Source organism: Canis lupus, chromosome 18 (genome assembly GCF_003254725.2).
Source record: "Canis lupus dingo isolate Sandy chromosome 18, ASM325472v2, whole genome shotgun sequence".
NCBI lineage: Eukaryota > Metazoa > Chordata > Mammalia > Carnivora > Canidae > Canis > Canis lupus.
In genome coordinates this window covers 39,711,428-39,735,532 of record NC_064260.1, presented here as the reverse complement: position 1 = coordinate 39,735,532, position 24,105 = coordinate 39,711,428, and the positions used below count along the sequence as shown (strand labels likewise).

Sequence of the window (24,105 nt, the reverse complement as noted above, 5' to 3'; positions counted from 1 at the left end):
CATAGCTGCTTAAGGAGTTTCTAAAATAACTGTGAGATTAATGTCATCTGATAGTAGATAATAGAATTGTTTCTGAAGTTTTTGCTAACAGAGTAAAATCACTATATTTGCCATAAAATATTTTTTTTGTTATTTTTTATGTCATCATACTATTTCTCATTAAGTGAAGTATGAATGAAAGAAACTTAAATGTTAAAGAGGCAACTGTATCCGGACTAAATCTCTTATTGAAACCCGATTAATTACTGGATCCAACATATTTAGGGGTAGATTTCAGTATGTTGACTTTTGTTTTTCCTTTGGCATGTTATAACCAACAAGTGTTTAAAAAGAGTAAAAGAGGGCAGCCCCGGTGGCTCAGCGGTTTAGCGCCACCTTCAGCCCAGGGCATGATCCTGGAGACCCAGGATTGAGTCCCACCTCACGTTCCCTGCATGGAGCCTGCTTCTCCCTCTGCCTGTGTCTCTGCCTCTCTCCGTGTCTCTGCCTCTCTCCGTGTCTCTCATGAATAAATAAAATCTTTAAAAAAAAAAAGAGTAAAAGAAAATCCATAGTACATAAAGCCAGATTGAATTTACTCAGAAATGATTTATATTCATAATGTGAAACACGCTACAGTTTTGTTATATTGAGACATTTACACATAAGTAGAGAATAAATAACTAAGGCTACTGTTAGAAAAGAAAACCACAACTTTATTTTCTTAGAAATGTTCCAGAGATTCCTGTGGAAGATATTTCTGATGCATAGAATAGTCTCATAAATGTGAGTCTATAAAACCCAAAAATGCTCATTGGATTCTTAAGAAAATCAATAAAAAAATATAATTATGTTAAAATCTGATTTTTTAAATAAATCCTGATAGCTTACATAAGTCTCACAAGAACACACATATACCTTAAAATAATGTATAGTTAAGTTTGAATTATTATAGTAGAAAAATGGTTATAAAGACATCAATGAATGGTATAAATATGATTAATGCATTTAGAGGTAACACCAAAAATAGACTTCTGTTTAAAAAATTCCTATTCTCTCTCTTTCCCAACCCGTTCTTTTTTTCTCTCTCCCTTTCTCTCTCCGATCCATGGAATACATACAAAAATATTTACTGAAGAGACTCAGACACAAAACAGGAATTAAACAAATAAGAACAAGTACAATAAAAACAAAACATACAAGCAAATTTGGAAAAATGTACCAACAGGCAATATGCTAAAGGTATCCATCACAAAACACATGATATACACAGGAGACAGGTCAGTGACATGACCATTTTAACCTCTACTCAACTAATATGCCTGAGATAAGACTATTGTGGAAGACTAAGAACATTATATTTGGACTCTGACACCTCAGATTACAGGGACACCTGGATCAGTTTAGGGTCCAGAGATGGAGGCCTGTGTCAGGCTCCAAGCTCAGCATGGAGTCTGCTTGTCCCTCTCCCTCTACGCCTCCCCCACCCCACTCTTTCTCTTAAGCCAATCAGTCAGTCAATCAATCAATTCTTGAAATCAGCTGGCAATATTTTAAAAAATTAGTATAATTTCATATTACAATCTCAGATTTAGCACCTGGTGACAATGTGAACATGGAAAAGTTACTTTACCTTGTAACTCCAAAGGATAACTAAGATAGACCCAAATTTTCAGACATACCTTGTACACCTGCATCTGCATGATATGGTTGCAAAGTGTTTATTTATCTGATGCATTAAAATATTTTCAGAGTATCTGGATGGTTCAATTGGTTAAGTGCCTGCCTTCCACTAAGATCATGATCCCAGGGTCCTGGGATGGAATCCAAGACCAACTCTCTGCTCAGTGGGGAGCCTGCTTCTCCTTCTACCTCTGCCTGCCACTCTGCTGCTTGTGCTCTGTGTCAAATAAATAAATAAAATATTTTAAAAATATTTTGTATTAACTTGAATTGTTAATTATATGTGAAAGATGCATACACATGAAATATGGCCTCCAAATTTTATTTAATTCTGATAAAATGAGTAGGGATTATAAAATCAATTTATAAAAATAAAAGCATTTTGTAGTTATAATGGGTCCCAAGCAGAAGAAACTAAGTACTTCTTCTTTAAGTTAAATATATATTTTTATATGACACTAAATATATATTATAATACTGTTCTATTGAAATTAAACCCAGTAAGGGATGCCTGGGTGGCTCATTTGGTTAAGTGTCTGCCTTCGGTTCAGGTCATGATCCCGGGGCCCTGGGATGGAGCCCCATGCCAGACTCCCTGTTCAGTGGGGAATGTGCTTCTCCCTCTCCTCTGGCCCTCCCCCTTCTCTCTCTTGCTTACCCCCACTCACTTCCTCTTTCAAATAAATTAATAAAATCTTTAAAAAAAGGAATTAAACCCAGTGAAATCCAATTTTCTATGCTATCAGAAACTTGAATATCCATTTCTGTCACCAGATTCTGCATCTGAGCATGCCAATAAAATAATAATAATATATTTACTCAAATCCTTCTGATACACTTGTCAATATGATTTTTCTGGTAATCCTTGATGTCTCTGCTATTGCCTGCAGAATAAGAAAGTGGTTTATGAATGAAGGTATCCCAAGTCATATCTCCTTAGAACATTTACCCACTTTATTATAGGAAACTGAAGTCATGATAGAAAAAAAGTATGATTCCAAAAAAAAAAAAAGAAAAAAAAAAAAAAAGAAAAAAAGAAAAAAAGTATGAGGTGTAGCTACTGCATCCAAGCTACTTTTCGAGCAGGCGTTTCTATGAACTGATATTTAAGGAAATTAGAACAGGTTGTGTTTATGTCTTGCTATTTCACTTTGATAGAGGCTAGAAAGACAAAAATACAGATCCCAATTTTTGGACAAAACATGATCAGTCTGGAAGACAAAAGTAAAATCAGTTTATCAGCACTTGTGGTAAAAAAAAAAAAAAAAGTACCAAAAACCCATGGGAACAGCATTACAAACACTCAATTCAGTAAGAAGGAAGGCTATGATTATAGCCACTATATATCGTTAACTGCGTACTAGGAGTCAAGAATTTTGTGCACATTTTCTAACATAATCTACATAACAACCTACTAAATAACTCATTTTATAGATGAGAAAATGGAGTCTTAACTATACATATAACTTGACCAAGGTCATAATTTGTAAGAGATGCAGGATTTAATCCTAGATTTCTCTGGCTTTATATTCTACACTATTTCCACTTGACCAAATTGCCACTCCATTGTGAGATGCCATAATTCTGGAAATGTTATCGCACAGAATCAATGAGATGGCATCCTTGCACATTGGAATTCTTTTTTTTAAGCAATTAAGTTTGAATATATCATGAAGAAGAAAAACCTAAATTTGCTTCTAGCTCAGTGAATTAACATATAAAATAAATTTAAAATTTGTTTGTATTCCTCCATCAGAAAAAAATATGAATATTTCAAAGTTGTATCTACACAACAGCTGGTTAATAGTCATATTTTCTCCATTTAGTACTTTTATAAAACTTTAAATATAGCCCCTACATTCTACTGTCCCAAAATTGATGATACTCTTTCATCAAGAAAATTAAAGCGGATTTCTAATTTATAGCTCTATTTACCAAAATGTGTGGGAAGCCCTTTCTACTTGTCCTGCTTATTCCCTGAAAGGCAAATGATCAATTGTTAATATAACTTGGAATTAACTAACTCAAATCTTCTCTCTTAATTGCAAATATTGAGGCATATACTCTAGTTTCAAATTCATATGTCAAGTTACTAAAATATTTTGTATTTTGTAAGTTATGAAAAACCTTCCTCTTACCTGTGGAAACAAACTGTCCATTAAAGCATGCTATGAATATAATGCATTTAGATTCTTATACTATCTCGAGTTCTTAAAGTTCACCACGATGTCCCAAGAGGAAGATGCACAAATTCTTTCTTGGGACAGGAAAGTATGAAGTCTTTTTTTCATTGTAAACAAGTGAATGGCTCTGGATAATGAACTACCTGATGAAAATGATTACATAAATGCACTTTCATCTCTGGTTTGAAATGATTCCTCAGTGTAAAAGAAAGCTAATAAAATAGTACATAGTCTTGGCTGTGACACTAAAGAGCTGTATATCACTGAGTTGATGACTTAACTTCTCTGAAATCTAGTTTCCACCTCCCGGAAATATATAACCTGTTTACTTCCCTCAAAGTCATATAAAAATCGAGGTGCTGGCTGGTTCAGTCAGTGGAATATGTGATTCTTGTTCTTGGGGTTGGGTTAAGATAATTTAAGAGATTGCTTAAAAAAATTTATTTCTAAAAAATCATATAAACGTGGACAAAATGAAATAATATGAAAGCATAACCTATATAAGACTTCATAATCATTTAATAAAGATAACCATATTTTAATACATTTTAAAATATTACACTTCCAAGTGGCCTAAGAAATAGATTCAAACTCATTGAGAGTTAAATATGAAAGACAAGATAGGAATACATGAATAGAAATTATTGACAGGAGAGAAGGGTCAGTATATAGAAAATGGTAATATTCTATGTTAGAGAAAAATGGCAGAGGTAAAGGTCAATCATTTCAGGTTGTATAGGGTTTTGTCTTCTATTTGAGATCTTATGTACTAAATATAGACTAGTAACTCTGTACATAAGAAATTAGAAAAATTGTAGAAAATATATGTATGTCTAGGTGCCACTCAGAGATTGTAAGTTACTAGACAGGGAATGTTACTTATGGAATTGGAATATAAAACAATCCAAAAAAATAAAGGATAATGCTGGCCACTGAGAAAAATTGATACCATCCGAAATTGACCTATGGATTCAGTGAAACTCTAGTTATAATTAGAAAAGTATTTTTGCAGAAACTGACCCTCTGGGATGCCTGGGTGACTCAGTCATTGAGGGTATGCCTTCAGCTCAGGGTGTGATCCCAGAATCTTGGGATGGAGTCCCACATTGGGCTATTTGCATGGAGCCTGCTTCTCCCTCTGCTTGTGTCTCTGCTTCTCTCTGTGAGTCTCTCATGAATAAATAAGTAAAATATTTTTTAAAGAAGCAATTGAGGGATCCCTGGGTGGCGCAGTGGTTTGGCGCCTGCCTTTGGCCCAGGGTGCGATCCTGGAGACACGGGATCGAATCCCACATCGGGCTCCAGGTGCATGGAGCCTGCTTCTCCCTCTGCCTATGTCCTCTGCCTCTCTCTCTCTCTGTGACTATCATAAATAAAAAAATAAAAAAAATAAAAAAAGAAGCAATTGACCTCCTAATTCTATAATTTATATAAAAGATGAGGAGCACCTGGGTGGCTCAGGTGGTTAAGCATCTGACTCTTGATATTGGCTCATATTATGATTTTAGGATCGTGGAATGGAGCCCTCCCTCAGGCTCTGTGCTCAGTGAAGAGTCTGCCTGTGATTCTCTCTCTCTCCCTCCCCTTCTCCCCTCTCCCCTCTTATGAGCATGCTTTCTAATTCAATCAATCAATCAATCAATCAATCAATAAAATTTTTTAAAGAGGAAGGAGTTTTGAAAAGAATAAAATTGGGGGCAGCCCAGGTAGCTCAGTGGTTTAGTGCCACCTTCAGCCCAGGGCATGATCCTGGAGACCCAGGATCGAGTCCCACATCAGGCTCGCTGCATGGAGCCTGTGTCTTTGCCTCTCTCTGTCTCTCTCTCCCTCTCTCTCTCTCTGAGTCTCTCATGAATAAATAAAATCTTAAAAAAGAAGAATGAAATTGGAATATTCACACACATCAAGCTAAGTAATCAGAGATATTGAAAAGACTGCTATGCCAATGCAACAGAATAATGTTAAGAAATAGATTTGCCCATGTATGATCAATCTATTTTTGTCAAAATTGCTAAGAAAAATCTATGGAGGAAGGATAATATTTTTAATGATATTTAATTTGTAGAATAATCTTATGCCATAAAAAGAAACATTAACTCATTGTTTGCACCGTATATAAAATTTTTCTCAAAATGAATTTTACACTTGAATATAAATCTTATTCTATACATTTCTAGAGAAAACTTAGGCATCTGTGTGACTATGGGTTAGTCACAGATTTTTAGATAAATCTCAAAATATATGAACTGTGGGAGAAAAAATGATAAATTATAGCTCATCAGAATTAAAATCTTCTGCTCTGTGAAAGACATTGTTGGAAATAAACAAACCATAGATATATACAAAATATTTGTTTTTTTATACAAAATATTTGAACAGTTACCCAATAAAGACTCTGTATCCAGAATATATGAAAAACTCTAAAATAAAACAAAACTAAAACCACAACAACAAAAGGGCAATATATTTGAACAAACATTTTACCACAGAAGACACACAGATGGTATCTAAGCCCATGAAAAAGTTAAGCACCATTTGACATTAGGAAAAGACATGTAATTTAATGCAATAATATGGTCTGAGACTATATACTTACCAGAATGAGTCAAGTTTAAAAGTATAATAATAACTGATACTATATCATGTGTTTAAATGTCAGAGGTAATATTTTTTTTAGCCAATCACTGAGGTTTTAATGTAATTTAGTACAAAAATAGTGAGGAGGGCATGACTGGCTCAGACTTTTGATCTTTGGGTTGTGGGTCCAAGTCTTCTGTTGGAATGGAGATCACTTCTTAAGAAATATGAAAACAGCGAATAGAATGCATTTACTATTGTATTTTACTAAATTATTCTTGATTTATGATTTATTTCTAGTTAATTTCTGTATTTTCTTACTCATGTTTTCAAATCCTCCTGAAATCTAGACTTTCATTGTAATTTACTAATATACTGTAGTATTTTGGTAAAACTTTCAATATTATTTTAAAGCTTGTTTAACATTATTCTAGGATATTGAATTACCATATTAGTTTGCTTCTTCTATAGCCTTACTTTATTATCTGTTACTAAAAGTAACAGTTACTAAAAGTAATTTTGAGATTTTTAGTTTTTTTAAAGATTTATTTATTTATTATTTATTTATTATTATTTATTTATGGAAGAGTGTGTGTTGTGTGTGTGAGGTGAGAGGCAGAGGGAGAGAATCTTCAAGCAGACTTGTCACTGAGTGTGGAGCATGATGGGGGGCTTGATCCCAATACCCATGACACCATGACCTAAGCCAAATCAAGAATTAGATGCTTAACCCACTGAGCCACCCAGGTGCCCCTGATTTCAGTAACTTTGGAACAGTTTCTTTTTATTCTGCCACACGTTATTCCTTCATACTACGATTAACCTTTGAACAACGTAGGTTTGAAGTATGATTGGATTCCTTTCGATAAATACAGTACTGTACTGTAAAGGTATTTTCTCATCTTTAGGATTTTATTATTTTATTTTATTTTTATTTTTTTAAGATTTATTTATTTATTTATTCATGATAGACATAGAGAGAGAGAGAGAGAGAGAGAGAGAGAGAGGCAGAGACACAGGCAGAGGGAGAAGCAGGCTCCATGCCGGGAGCCCAACGCGGAACTCCATCCCGGGACTCCAGGATCGCACCCTGGGCTGAAAGCAGGCCTAAACCACTGAGCCACACAGGGATCCCCCTTTATGATTTTATTAATTACATTTTTTAAATTTTTTTCTAGCTTACTTTATTATAAAAATACAGTATATTATATATAACATAAAATGTGTGTTAATAAACTGTTTATGTTGTCAATAATGCTTCTGGTCAACAGTAGGCTATGAGTAGTTTGGGAGATGAAAAGTTACAGACAGATTTTCGACTGGGAGTGGCACATCTAATCTCCACGTTGTTCAAAGGTCAACTCTATAATATGACATTAATCCTTTTAGCTGCCCTTCCCCCCATGTTTAGATATGATGGGCATTTTGAGTATACATATATATATTCCCTTATGATACCTCATATGTATATCTCATATGTATATCTCATATTATACACGTATATATGTATGTAATATACATATGAGATGTATATATCATGTATATATGTATATCTCGTATGTATATATGCATATATGTATATATCTCATATGTATATATGAGATGTCAGGTAGCTTTTCAACTTTTGTGCTCAAGGAATCTTGGGCATGTTTTTATAGTCTTGAAATACTCTTATTGTGTAACTAACTTAAGTCTCAGAGCTAAGCCTAATTCATTAACACCTCTACCTGAAGCTATTTTCCAAAGTGGTACTTTACACATTATATGTTGCTGTAAAAATACTTTCTGAGACCTACATCTTTCAGAAACCCCCTCTCTCATTTTAAACTTTCCTCCCCAGCAATTAAACCCTCTTCAATGACTTTCAGCATTTTATTTCTCACGGTAAAACATTGTTCTTTTGGAAGGGAATATGTACTGCACATTTCTGAGATCCTCAATGATCTAAAGCATTCATAATTTTGGTCTCCTATAGTATGTTTGGGACATCTGATTGACCCTGGGTGGTGGTAGGGAAGTCTTACATCTGCAAGTTGGGGCATATAAAGACTTTCCCATTTCACCAGCTTGATTTTGCTGGGATTACCACGCAGCAAATCATCCTTTCTTGTGACATGTTTTCAAAATTCCTAGGTTTCATGTATCATAGATCCTTTTAATATTTCCCTTTCCATGTTAACCCTGTGCTTGGTGAAAGTGCTGATTTTGATATTATTCTGCTGCTTTGAGGTGATTTAACACTTTAAAAATCTTTACTGTGGGATTAATAGAGATCTTCTATTATAGGCTTTTTTCATCTTTGTCTTCTGCTGATGCACTTATATTTTATTTTGAGGGAGTGTTTTGGAGGAACTTCTGTGTTTATTAATTAAAAAATTATAATATTTGTCTTCCTCCCTTATTCAGTTTCTTTCTTTATCTTTTCTTTTTTATTCTGGACTTAGTTTTTTAGAGCAGTTGTAGGCTCATGGCAAAATTAAGAGATTTCCCAAATACCTCTTGTCCTCATGCATGCATTGACACATCATAGCTACCCATAGTCCGCCATTTACCTTAGGGTTCATTCCTGGTGTATATTCCATGAATCTGAAAACAATGTATAGACATGAATTCATTATTATAGTCTTATACAGAGTATTTTTAGTGCCCCCAAATTCCTCTGTGCTCGGCCTCTTCATCTTCCCTCTCCAAATCCCTGACAACCAGTGATCTTTCTACTGTGTGCAGAGTTTTGCCTTTTCCACAATATTATATTGTTGGAATAATCATGCAAGTAGTATTTCAATGGCCCTCTTTTACTCAGTAAAACACATATGTTTCCTTTTCATCTTTTCATGGCTTGGTAGCTTTTGTTTTTGGTTTGTTTGGGTTTTTTTTCACTGTGTAATCTTTCATTGTCTGGAGTACCACAGTTTATTTATCCAATCACCTACTGAATGACATCGGGTTGCTTCCAGATAAAATTCTGCTAATTACAAATAAAGCTGCTGTGAGCATCTGTGTGCAAGTTGCTGTGTGAACCTATTTATTCTTTGATTAAATACTAAGGAATGTGATCTCTGGCTCACATGATAAGAGCATGTTTATTTAGCTTTGTAATTTCTTCCTCCTTTCTGCTATTGGTCATACATTTCCGTTATATAACCATATATAAGAATGTATATACAGAAGATACATACATAAGCATATATGACCGAATACATTGTTCCTATTATTCTCTCATTTAACTGCATTCTCTTCTTGTTTGAATGTCTTCTGAGAAGTTGGATATGATTTTTATCTGTGTTCCTCCGTAGGTGGATTGAGTTTTTCTCTAGCTTCTTTCAGAAGTTTTCTGTTTCTATTTTTTAATTTTTATTCTTGATTTTCTGTGGGTAGAAAAATTATATGCCAAAGAGTAATTTTTAGGGGATTTACCTTGCTTGGTGTCCTCTGAACTTTCCAGACCTGGATCTGTGGTTTGGTGACTGAAATTAATTTGAGGAAATCTTCAGTTATTATTGTTTCAAATATTTCTTCATTCCTTTACCACAATACACACACACACACACACACACACACACACACACATTGGATAAAGTACAACACAACAGAACATGCCTGTGACATTCACGTTCTCAAATGCCCACAGAGAGATTTTCTGTTGGATATTCTGTTTTGTTTTGTTTTGCTTTTAAATCTCTGTTCTCTTTAATTTTCAGTTTTTGAAGTTTCTATTGATATATCCTCAAGTTCAGAGATTCTCCCCTCTGCTACATCAAGTACCCTAATAGGTCCATTAAAAGCATCAGTTGGTTACGGTGTTTTTGCCCTTCTAGTATTTCTTTTTGTTCTTTCTTAAGATTTTCATTTCTCTATTTAATATTGCTCATCTATGCTTCCATGAAGTCAACTTGATCTATTATAATCCTTACTATAATAATAATATTTGCTTTAAAATCCCAATCTGATATTTAACTCGAACATCCCAGCCAAGCCTGTGTGTCTTCAAAGAGGTTTAGTTTGAACTGTGTAGCCAGGCATGATGTTCTGGGCAAAAGGAACTGCTATAGATGGACCTTTAGTTACAATGTGTTTAGTTGCGGGAGTAGGGGACATGTTGTATAGTCTCAAGATTGGGTCTCAGTCTCTTAGTGAGCCTGTGCCACCAGACTGTGAACTTCACAATTGTTCCTTAGTCTTATTCTTTCCCCTGAGGTGGGTCTGAATGTCTAGAGTAAGCTGGAGTTGAGTATTTCTCTCCTCCTCATAACCTAGGCTCTTATAAATACCCCAGAAGGCTAGGCACTGGTTAACTAATTTCTCCTGAGGACAGGCTTTGGCATTATTTCTTTTTTAAAAAAAAAAGGTTTTATTTATTTATTCATGAGAGACAGAGAGAGAGAGAGAGAGGCAGAGACACAGGCAGAGGGAGAAGCAGGCTCCATGCAGGGAGCTCAACGTGGGACTCCATCCCGGGTCTCCAGGATCACACCCTCAGCTGAAGGTGGCACCAAACCGCTGAGCCACCCAGGCTGCCCAGCTTTGACATTATTTCCGAGTAGTTCTTTCTCTCTCCTCCTGTTGGAAGCATATGAGTGGTTTCTCCAATATTTACTGTGGGAACCCTAGTCAGCTCCTGAAGGTCAATCTCACAATATTGAGGCAAGGGGAATCCTATGTCTGGATACCCCTGAAATTTTTAAGTCTCATTGTTGATCACACTCCACTTTCAGCAATCTGTCAGTTATAGTTCAGGTGTTCTTCTGTAGGCATTGGTTCCTAGGGTGTTTCTGCCCCTAGCTTCTGTGCAGGTAAGATTTGACTCCCTATATTTGCCTGTGTCTTCAATCTTGGAGGTTGCTGCTTGCCCTGTGCTTCCTTCTCTTTAAGGATCCAGGAAGAGTTACTGATTTTTTAGTGTGTTCAGCTTTTTTACTTGTTGATAAGACAGAGTGGTGTCTTCCAGGCTCCTAACCTACAGAACTAGAAACCAGAAGTCTCCAATTAGTAGACGATTTACTCAGATGTCTGGTAACATATGTTGTCTGTCCACGGCTATAAGAGGATCACTAAAAGGAATTCTTAATGTCATGTTACATCACTTGATTCAACTTTTTTTCCACCATTATCATAGAGATGTGCTGCACAACATCTAAAATATGCCCAACCCACTCCCTGCAACATCCCACTTTACCTTTTTTCTTAGTTTTACTTCTATCCTTGTTGTTTATAGTTCCCCAACATCATTTTTTTGCTTCTCCCCAACTTAGCCCTCAAAAGTATTTTTGAACAGATAAACACGTGAATGATTATCATTTTACTATCCCACAGTTCATTTGCTTATCTATAAAGTGGGAGATTATTCATGAGATCTATTATTTCTAATCCAACTGCTCATCAGAAGCATCTGGAGAATTCAGGAAAAATAAATTTTTGATCATCCTCCTTTGTCTACCAATGTTAAATTTCTGTATTCAGGTTTAAGGGCTGTGTGTGTGTGTGTGTGTGTGTAGGGATATAGATATACACATATTACCACATCATATAACTATGTCATCAATTAGTACTCAGGAATCACAATATTGTGTAACTTCTGGAGTTTTTCCAAGCTTTCAATGTCTATTCCTTCTATTCCATATACTTATGGCATCATACTTTTCTTATCTTTTGAATATACTCATTTCAATAAGCCCAAAGTTTATCTTTTATTCTTTGTATGTAGCACTTGATAATGAGAACAGAGTAAAACTATAATGAATGAAATGAAGTTGGATTACTCTAAATCCATGTGCTGTATCTTACAAAAAAATGTAGTGTAATTCTACATTTTAAAGTTTACCATGTATACTGATTTATTGCAACATAAATAAGTTATATTGCGAAGATGAGAGAACTAAGCCTCAAACAAGCTTAAATACTAACCCAGTATCAGACATATTATATAAAATAACATCTCATGTCTAAAGAGTATTAAACATATATATTGTGTGTATTACATGTATTTTATATTACACATACATATATTACATGTATATTATATATTTATATATACATATATGATATGTATATATTATTATATATTAAATAGACATATAATACATATACATATATTATATATGTGTATATTATTGTCATATATTAAACATATAATATAATATATGTAATGTGTATGTAGTGCATACATATATGTATGTGTGCATGTTACATATATATTACATATACATATTATTACATATATATACTTAGTACTTTATTGAGGTATAACTGATGTAAAATGCTGTACCTATTTAATATACATCACTTGAAGCATTTAAGGATAAGTATACATCTATGAAAACATCACCACTATCAAGGCCATAAACATATCCTCACATCTCAAAGTTTCCTCTGCTCTCTTTGTTGCTCTCATTTTATAGTAAAAACATTAGCATAAGATTTACCCTCTTGGCAAATTTTAAGTATATGCCACAATGTTATTAAATATAGGCACTATTCCAACACTTACTTAACAAATAATTAAACATTGTATCCTTTGACTGTGACTTCTCCATTTCCTCCATTCTCCAGCCCCTGGAAGCCACCATTACACTCCCTGATTCTGAGTTTCACTATTTTAGATAGCTCATAGAAATGAGATTATACACTGTTGGTCCTTCTGTGTCTTACTTATTCACTTAGCAAACATCCTTCGGGTCCGTTCATGTTGCAAAGGTTGAATAATATTCTCTTGTGTATATATATATATATATATATATATATATATATATATATAACTTTTTCTCTATTATTTTTCCATAAATAGACATTTTAAGATTGTTTCCATATCTTGGGTATTGTGATTAATGTTGCAGTGAATGTGGAAGTGCTTCTCATGGATTTTGATTTCAGTTCCTTTGGATAAATCCCAAGAAGTGATTGCTAGATCATATGGTAGTTTTATTTTTAATTTTTTGAGGAATTTCCATGCTGTTTTCCATAATGGCTGTATCAATTTCCATTTCTATCAGCAGTGGGCAAGTTTCCCTTAATGGGGAACCACATCCCCATTTTTTTTCTTGACAGCCACCCTACCAGGTGGAAAGTGATATCCAATTGTAGTCTTGATTTGTATTTGGTAAAATATCTGTGCTAACTGAAGCAATTCAAAGATTCAGTGCTATCATTATCAAAATATAAAAATACCAACAGAAATAGAAAAAAAACATTTCTAAAATCATGAGGTACCAAAAGAGACCTCGAACATGCAAAGAAATTTTGGGCAAGAGGAACAACACTGGAGTCATCACCCTTCCTAGTTTCAAAATATATTACAAAGCTAAAGCAACTGAACTGTATGATATTGATATAAAAACAGACACATAAAACAATGCAGCAGAATGAAGAGCCCAGAATAAACCCACCCAAATACAGCCAATTGATCTTCAAGAAGAGTGTCAATACTACACAATGGGAAATGAATATCACTTCAACAATTGTGTTGGGAAACTGGATATTCACTTGCAAAAGAATAAAACCCAACCCTTGTCTTAGACCATGCACAAAAATAAAAATCCTTAATAAAAAACATATGGGTGAAGAAGCTTCATGACATTGGACTTGGTAATGATTTCATTGATATGGCACCATAAATGCAGGCAAAAAAAAATGCAAAAGTTAGATTAGTGAGAATACATCAAATTAAAAATCTACTCAACAACGAAAACAATCAACAGAGGGAAAAGGCAATTTACAGAATGGGGAAAAATATTTACACATTACTTGAACAGACATCTCCAGAAAAGACATACAAATGGCCAACAGACCAGTATAAAAAATACTGAGCATCACTTATTATCAGGAAAATGCAAAACTAAAGCATTGTTATAAATTCGGTATGGGAGGACTCTATGTATTCAATAAATAATAATATGTAGTGAATTGTTCCAGAATCATTTTCTTTTTTATTAGTGAGAAAATCACCATGTAAGTATTTTGAATGAGAAGATAATTGGATCATATTCCCCTTGGAGCATCTCCTGTGGTTTCAACAACAGTCGTATTGGTGAATATAAGCGCTCTAAGTTAATCATATCTGTAATGCATCTAACTTTGACTTTGCTGTTGCACTGGTAAGAGAAAATTTCAGGTCATTTGCAGAATGTTTCAAAGGTGGGAGCTAAAATATCAAGGTCAAACATGTTATAAATCCCCAATACTAAGCCCTTTATATTGTTACTATTGCACAGGTGAATAAATAAAACAAAGAAAATAGAAATTAATGAATTTATGTTTGTAGAGACAATTAAGAGTGCTCCAAATTGAGTCTTGCTTTCATTTTTTGATGGAAGACAGAGTAGTTTACAGCAAGAACAGTCAGGAAAATGTATCACTGGAGGCCAAGAAAGTCTTTGACCTATTCACTTATATTGGAGCATACATTTTGCTATGAGGAAAACAATTATCTTTTTATTTTGCTAGCTCTGTGAGGTCAAAGCCACTTTGAATTGTTGCTTTTTCATAATGTTTTTCTAGTCTTGGAGTTTAAACGTTATCTAAATATTTATCAAGAATCATATTTTAGGGTGCATTGATTGGCTCAGTCGTCTGAGCGTCTGCCTTAGGCTCAGGTCATGACTCCAGGGTCCCAGGATCAAGTCCTGCATTGGGGTCCTGGCTGTGCGGGGAGTCTGTTTCTCCCTCTGCTTTGTCTGTGTGTCTCTCATGAATAAATAAATAAAATATTAAAAAAGAATCATATTTTATTCCAGTAGAGGTGGCATGTGAGGTCAGTTAGAGTGAAGCCATGGTGTAACAGGAGATAGTGTAAAATAGTAAAAAGTGCATGCACTTGGAGTGGCACATGAGAGTGAATCTGGGCTCTAAGCCTGAAATAAAGTAATACACCAAAGTCTGTTTCTACCACAGGTGTTCAATACACAGCTGTTACTTTTCTTCTCTTTTGCAAAGAGTGTTGCAATGTGGAGCCAAATATATTTGGAATTTTCTGCCCTCTAATACAATTGTATTTTTTGAAGGTGGCTTTACCTTAATTTTAACAGTTGAAATTGTATTAAATTCTTCAAGAATCATAGTCATTTTCTGTCTATGAGTCCTTTCAATATATTCTGACATTTACTTATATTTAATATGAGTTTTATTTGGACATCTAGTCAAATTCCTGTTTCAAGAGAATCCAGCTAAAGTTCTTAACATTATAGTCTTCCCCTATCTTATTTGCCCAAGTAAACTTAAGCCCACTGTAATGTAACAAATGGATTCATGGTGATGTATGTATGTGTATTTTTGGTATAAGAAGATCCCACAATTCACAAAACTTCTTTACTCTCTAAAGAATAATACAGATTTAAAGAGTAAGAAAAAGTCATAATGAAAATAAGAGTCATTTGAATTAATCCTGAGAGAATAATGTTTTAGTGTGTATTAAAAATCACTAAAACAATATATCATATGTAGCTGAAGAATGAAATATTTGGTTCAGGGCTCTGGAAATGTTGATTTTTTAATGATTATTTAAAATAGTAATTTCATGACCCAATATTTGCTAATGATTTAAAAATAAGTACATCTGATTACAAACATTCAATTATAAGACCATCTTAAATTTGCTGTATGTTTTATTTATTGCTTTATACATTTAATGAGTCTGCCTGCCTTTATTTATAAAGAAAGAAAGGAAGAAGAATATTATTTTGTCTGCTTCATCATTAAAATACATTACTATTTTTCAGAAGAGGAGTAAACTTCAAAATGAAAACCTAACATCACACAGGTCTTTTATTCATGAACATGGCTATTGAATGCACACTTTCAGATTCTAAATCCTGTGTTGTCTTGAACAAGGCATATCACTGAACTGATGTCAAAAATTGCATTGCGGCTGATCTTCTTGCAACTCCCAGTCAGACTTAAATATATATATATATATATATATATATATATATTTCATCATATTCATCAAAGTTCGCATTTCATTTCTTTTGAATGTAGCTTTTACTTCAGATACATAAACTCTTTTACCCCTTCTCTAAATAAACACTTGACTTAATAAATATTAAGGTCATATTGTTCCCTATGGCTTTTTAAAATAAGAATAAAAAACATATGAAGTTTGCCCTATCAAGTCACTAAGACATTTTAATTAAATTATACATTTAAAAGCATTTTTAAATATGAGTCATTCAAAATAATCATTTAATTGGATTACATAACTTGTGGGTTCTAATTTGTTTCATCTATATTTTTTATTTCTAATACATATGATTCAATCTAAAAACCTGCTTTCTTGATTATGAGTATTTTTTTGTTTTCTTTGCCTTTAATTTTTCCAGTAACTCTATTAAAATGTTTTCTGCTTATACTGACAATGTTTTGAGGCATTCCTAATTTTGTCTCTTTCACAAGGTTGTTGGGATGTTCCTTCTGCTTCCATCACTATTTCTAATCCAAATGGCTCTCTCTCTTACTGATGGGATCCATGTCAATGCATTGAAACAAGAGCTTGACTTAAATTATGGATTTAAATAAAGCATACATTTTTATTTGCAGCAGATCATGTACTCTCAAGACTAACTTAAATTCAATGTGAGTAAAAAAAAAAATTCAATGTGAGTGACTATATTAAAAAAAATTAAAAAAGAAAAACGAAAGAAAAGAAAAGAAAGAAAGAAAGAAAGAAAGAAAGAAGAAGAAAGAAAGAAGAAAGAAAGAAAGAAAGAAAGAAAGAAAGAAAGAAAGAAAATAATGGCTTCAATAAAACTTATCCTTTAACTTGTGAATATAATTGGCTAATTGAAACTCTGGATTCAAATGTTGGTCTGACTCCTGATTTCTTAACAATAGGATTATCCAGGAAAGAGTCCTATTTCTTTTTTCATTTTTTCCTATTTTTTTTGCTCTTGAATATTTTATGTCTTGGTGTAAGCATTATTCATTTTGTTGTTATATTTTAATTACTGTTTTTTTAATGAACAGCTTACTTGTAACTCTTAGTTAATAAGTGTATAGTTGTTATTTCACTAGTAATAAATAATACCTAGATTAAGAATAATATTAAAAACGTATTATATAGATTTTCAGAATAATTTTTTTCTTTTTCACCCATTTTTGAAGGAATCAAAAAGTATATAGAATTTAGATATCCAGAAGTAAAACCTATAACCATATATCCAGTCAAAAAAGAAATAATTTGAATGAAATATAAGTGGTCATATAATTGCTTAATTCAATCATGTCCTATTATCCTGAAAAAAAAAATCTTAGTTTTGTCACATACACTCAAGACCTTATAGAGGTAGAAAATTTTTACAGCTTAGCTCACAAAATGTTACTGCTCTATAGAATCAACAAAATTTAGGAATGGCCAGGTGGCTCAGCAGTTGAGTATCAGACTTCAGCTCAGGGCTTAATCCTGAGGTCCAGGATCCAGTCCTGCATCTGGCTCCCTGCAGGGAGCCTGCTTCTCCCTCTGCCTGTGTCTCTGTCTCTCTTTGTGCCTCTTATAAATAAATAAATAAAATCTTAAAAAAAAAGAACCAATATAATTTAACATGTTCTATGTTTAACATAATTTTGAAGATTCAATCTTATTAACATATTTTGTCTTTCAATATTTGCCCCAATATTATATAATAAATATTAACATTCCCATTCTACAGGTGAATAGGTTATAACTGATTATTTTACACAATGACTGAAAGGTCTAGAATGCTGAGATTTTATTCCAATGTCTGTACACTGATACACTTTTTCGCATGTATAGATGTTGAAGGGAATTATTTTTTAGCCAATCATGTGGTGTTTTACTGTGACTTAATATGAAAACAGCTAATAAAATGCAGTGGCAAATTAGCCCATTGACCTGATTGTTTTAGAAATGAAAGGGATTAAGCCAGTGAGTGAACACCCATATCTTCCACTTGATTCTGCAGCAAGTAGTATGAACTTTTGATCATTTTGTCATTGTCTTCTGATCTACAACTGGGAAATTTTACATTGCCAAAAAATAAATATGAGGGCATACCACATGTTCCCTTCAGTTAAAATATAGAATCACAATATTGTTTATTCTTTTTCTAGTGAATAGATTATTTTATGAATATCTTCAAGTTTGTTCCCTGAAGTGTCAACATGAAAAATGTCACTGAAGTTACTACATTTGTACTAAAGGGCTTCACAGACAAACTTGAGCTACAAATCATCTTATTCTTCCTGTTTCTAACAATCTATGTCTTTACTCTGATGGGAAATTTAGGACTGGTTGCATTGGTCATTGGGGATTCCCGGCTCCACAACCCCATGTACTATTTTCTGAGTGTATTATCATCTGTGGATGCCTGCTATTCTTCAGTAATTACTCCAAATATGCTAGTAGATTTTATGTCAAAGAATAAAGTCATTTCATTCCTTGGATGTGCAGCACAGATGTTTCTCGCTGTTACTTTTGGGACCACAGAATGCTTTCTCTTGGCCGCCATGGCTTATGATCGCTATGTAGCAATCTACAACCCTCTCCTATATTCTGTGAGCATGTCGCCCAGAGTCTATGTGCCACTCATCATTGCTTCCTATGTTGGTGGCATTTTGCATGCTTCTGTACACACAGTGGCCACGTTCAGCCTATCCTTCTGTGCTTCAAATGAAATTAGACATGTCTTTTGTGACATCCCTCCACTACTTGCTATTTCTTGTTCTGACACCCACACAAACCAGCTACTGCTCTTCTATTTTGCGGGATCTATTGAGATAACTACTATACTGGTAGTCCTGATCTCCTATGGTTTCATTGTCTTGGTAATTCTGAGGATGCATTCTGCTGAAGGCAGACGAAAAATCTTTTCTACATGTGGCTCTCACTTAACTGGAGTATCAATCTTTCATGGTACAGTTCTCTTCATGTATGTGAGACCAAGTTCCAGCTATGCCCTGGACCATGACATGATAGTGTCAATATTTTACACGATTGTGATTCCCATGCTGAATCCTATCATCTATAGTTTGAGGAACAAAGATGTAAAAGATGCAATGCAGAAAGTGTTTAGGAAAAATTGATTTGTCAACAAAGTATATTTTCACCTGTAAAAATTAAATTAAAAAATGAGTGATGCTTTCTCTACATTTCAATATCAGGAAGATATGATGAAAATGTTTTGTTTAAGCTTATTAATGTATTCTTGCTTTCCTTGGATTTTTTTTTCTCCCTAGGTATTTTAAAATAAAGATCATAGTCAATCCTCTGCTCATACTATTTTCATATGCAGAAAATGTATATTATTCATTTTCTTTTTAAATGTTCCTGATGATATATGTATATACACATACACATATATATGTATGTGTACACACATATATGTTTGTAGAAGCTATACTGATGGGTATAACACAAATGCACACATGGGCATGTATGTATGTAACCTTTACTTTGCAATGTTGTATACTATTTTCTTCCATCTCTGTATTACCTGAATGTATAAACTATAATATCTGCAATTATAAATAACACTATATCTGACTAGCTTGATCAACTATCACCTAATTGGTAGCAAAGCCACATCTCACATAATTCCAGCCCACTTTCCATGGAGTCACTGGTTCAGATTCTAGTTCAAAGAACTCTGCTCCATCATTAGATCCATGCATTGGCAACAGTCTAGTCCCAGACTATGATTCAGGGATCACAGGCAGTATGTTCAAATCCCTGTAGTTACTAACACACTATTTGTGATGATGTGTTTCTCCCCTTTGTGTTATTTTTTTACAGAGCATGGGCAATAAAATGCTTTAATTTTGGGATGCCTGGGTGACTTGGGGGTTGAGTGTCTGCCTTTGGGTCAGGGTGTGCCCTGAGTCCTGTGATCGAGTCCCACATCAGGCTCCCTGCATGGAGTCTGCTTCTCCCTCTGCCTATGTCTTATGAATAAATAAAATCTTTATAAAAAAAGAAATTTATCACTTTTGAAAAAATGCTTTAATTTCTCAAGAAAACAAAGTACTAAGCATTAGCATTTATTGAGATCAGATCACGCTTACATTCAAGAATGACAAAAAGAAGTACAATTTGGAAAGTAAGGCAAAACTGTCCTGGCACACTTGGCTCTTCCCAGAACTAAGTCCAATTATTCCTATGGGATCCTTGAAGGCTTGGCCCAGTTCAGCTTTTAGTTCTGTTTTCCTTTGACCTTCACTCTCTGATGTCCCTTGCAGATTCAACCACTCCTCAGTGCCCAGGACCAAGAATCAAGGTACAAAAGAGAGTCCCTTCTGTTGTATGCTTTGCCCTCTTTCCAGTAGATATTATTGCCATTGCAAAGATATGTCTCCTTCAAGGATAATTTTAGGTTGTGATGTTCTCTCTTCTTTCACTTTTATATATTAATCTTTAATTATTGTTTTGTTAAAACTATTTTCTTAAGGGAGTGTCTGTATTCTTTAATTCCAACAAAGCATTCTCCTTAGAATTAGAGTCCAGCCTAGGGCACCTGGATTTCTCAGTAGGTTAAGCCTCTGCCTTTGGCTCAATTCATGATCCCAGGGTGTTAGGATGGAGCCCCATGTCAGGTATCCTGCTCAGCAGGGAGTCTGTTTCTCCCTTTCCCTCTGCTCCTCCCCCCTACATATTCATTCTCTCTCTCTCTCTCTTTCTCAAATAAATAAATAAAATATTTTTTAAAAAGTTGAAAGAATTAGAGTCCAGCCTAAAGATATTTCTCTAGAGTGGATTAGTATTTCTCTAAAGGACTAAATAACAACTCACCAGTTGGTATACAGAACATTTCTTATCACCATATATTCCCACCATGATATCCCTGCATTTATTTTCTCCTGTTTACAGGTTCTTTCCATTGCTATTCACATGGTTCCTTTCTTCAAGCACAAAACTAAAATATGGTCACTGATAAGCATTATCCTTGCATATCTAAACCATGCAAATGAAGAGTGACCATGTGTGTGTTTATGATTCAGCATTAAAGAGATCTTTAAATGCAACTCATAATTACTAAAATAGATACATTTTATGCTTTAAAATTGTGAAGGTCTGGGGATGCCTGGGTGGCTCGGTGATTAAGTGGCTGCCTTCGGCCCAGGGCGTGATCCTAGAGAACTGGGATCGAGTCCCACATCGGGCTCCCTGCATGGAGACTCCTTCTCTCTCTGCCTATGTCTCTGCCTCTCTCTCTCTCTGTATCTCTCTTGAATAAATAAATATAATATTTAAAAAAAATAAAATTGTGAAGGTCTGAATGAAAAAAATAATCACAAATATAGTAAAAAAATAATAATAAACTCAAGAAAATAAAAGTAATTATGCATCTAGTTCAAATAATAAATAATAGACTAAAATTCCATAGAATTATGAACAAAGAATACACACAGACAATTCACAAGAAAAGAAAGTTCTTTAGACCAATCCATATACATTACCTTAATAGCGATTAGGGAAATGCGAATGTAAAATGATGTAAAACACTTTCGCACACTCATACCACTGACAGACATTGAAAAGTCTGGGACTATCAAATGATATCTTCTTATGAGAAGATAAAGGAAACATTTGCAGTCTGCCTGTAGGAATATGTCTGTGTGCCTTGCCTACAAACACCCTGAAAGGTGAAAGTTTGGATCCACAAATGGTCCTATTCTGTCTTAGAATTTTATTTGCTTGACCAAAGTATGTTTTTATACAGCACACGCAGAACTTAGGAAATGGAAAATATATCTTGTGCAATAAATATAAGCTTTAAGTAAGAGATTAAACTGTAAAATTAAGTACCAATAGCAATGGAAAGTGTAAAACTATTTTTTTTTAAATTACAATGTTATGGGGATGCTGAACAGATGAAAAATTTCAGAGTTGATGAAGGAATGGAAGTACTGTTAACTGACCAGGGTAAAGACTATCATCAGCCACATGACAGACAAGTGACAACTTACAGAGGAAGTAACAACAGAAGCTGCCTGTGGATACTTGGACTCTAGTAAGAACCGCAAGGATTTCAATTCATTTTCACGGGTAACATAACATAAAGTGTATAAAAATCTTTGGTATTTCCTTTTAATGACCCACAATTTTTCTGTTACTTCAAAAATTATAGAATCTAGAATGTGCCACATCCTTGTTAGATAGTAGGAACACCAAGATGAAAAAGGAACAATGTGTCCTGCTCTAAAGTAGTGAATATTCTAGAGAATGATATGCAAGTCGTCGATGCTTTTTATCAAAGTTAAAATCACATTAAAGATAAGTGACAGAGCTGAAGACAAAACCTCATGTTTTATTTCAGGATTTTAAAATGAATATTATATCCACTTATTTACTTCTTCACTATTCATTCTAACAGTCAGTAAATCAGCAAATGTCTTTTAAACATCTACTCTTTCCTCAGTATTATTTTAGAAACTATTAATACAAAACAAAACTATTTAGACATACTCTTTTCACCTACAAAGCTTACAGATTAGAAAATTCCACACAATTATTTATATTTATATTCTCCAAATGAATGAGACCATATAATGTTTGTCCTTCTCCAATTGACTTATTTCACTCAGCATAATACCCTCCAGTTCCATCCACGTTGAAGCAAATGGTAGGTATTTGTTATTTCTAATGGCTGAGTAATATTCCATTGTATAAATAATAGTGAAAGGGAATAGAAAGGAAGGGAGAAGAAATGAGTAGGAAATATCAGAAAGGGAGACAGAACATGAAGACTCCTAACTCTGGGAAACGAACTAGAGGTGGTAGAAGGGGAGGAGGAGGGGGGGTGGGGGTGAATGGGTGACGGGCACTGAGGGGGGCACTTGATGGGATGAGCACTGGGTGTTATTCTGTATGTTGGCAAATTGAACTCCAATAAAAAATAAATTTATTATTAAAAAAAGAATGCAAAATACATCGATAATTTTATATTGTTTATGTATGGATACGATATTTGGGACATATTGAGCTTAATAAAATACATTATCAAAATTAAAAAAAAAAAAAGAAAATTCCACACAAAAAAATCTCCCATTCTGTAAAAGACCCTGAGCTTAAGAAGCCACACAGCTGAGTGTTACCTGGGTGGCTCAGTTGGTTAAGTAGAAGAAATATGTGGGAAATATCAGAAAGGGAGACAGAACATAAAGACTCCTAACTCTGGGAAACGAACTAGGGTGGTGGAAGGGGAGGAGGGCGGGGGGTGGGGGTGAATGGGTGACGGGCACTGATGGGGGCACTTGACGGGATGAGCACTGGGTGTTATTCTGTATGTTGGCAAATTGAACACCAATAAAAAATAAATTTACTATTAAAAAAAAGAATGCAAAATACATCAATAATTTTATATTGTTTATGTATGGATATGATATTTGGGACATATTGAGCTTAATAAAATACATTATCAAAATTAAAAAAAAATTCCACACAAAAAATGAAATAAAATGTTATCAGTTTAATTATAATATGTATAATTATAATATGTATAATATGTATAATATGTATTTATTTATCTTTTCTTTTCTAAGAAAAGATCACAAGATTATATGAAAAATTCATTTTCCATCAAACAATTTTAATTAAAAACCAGGAAATGACCAGGAATATGATGGGTAACTTCAGAATTTCAGTAAAACAATTGATAGTATATTCACAGTGATGCGCATTTTATGTTTATGGTATATATCATCTCTATCTTATGCAGATACACCAGGGCTTGTTCTTGAC

General features: G+C 34.0%; 1 protein-coding gene across 1 annotated transcript; it reads left to right on the top strand.

Moving 5' to 3' along the window:
* Nucleotides 1-18,530: 18,530 nt before the first annotated feature.
* Nucleotides 18,531-19,451, top strand: LOC112663667 (olfactory receptor 5T2). Its single transcript, XM_025452740.1, has one exon. The coding sequence runs from the start codon at nt 18,531-18,533 to the stop codon at nt 19,449-19,451; it is 921 nt and encodes a 306-aa protein (XP_025308525.1).
* Nucleotides 19,452-24,105: the final 4,654 nt, after the last annotated feature.

Excerpts from the sequence above, each read along its gene's own strand:
- LOC112663667 (XM_025452740.1), top strand. The coding sequence starts at position 18,531 with ATGAAAAATGTCACTGAAGTTACTACATTTGTACTAAAGGGCTTCACA.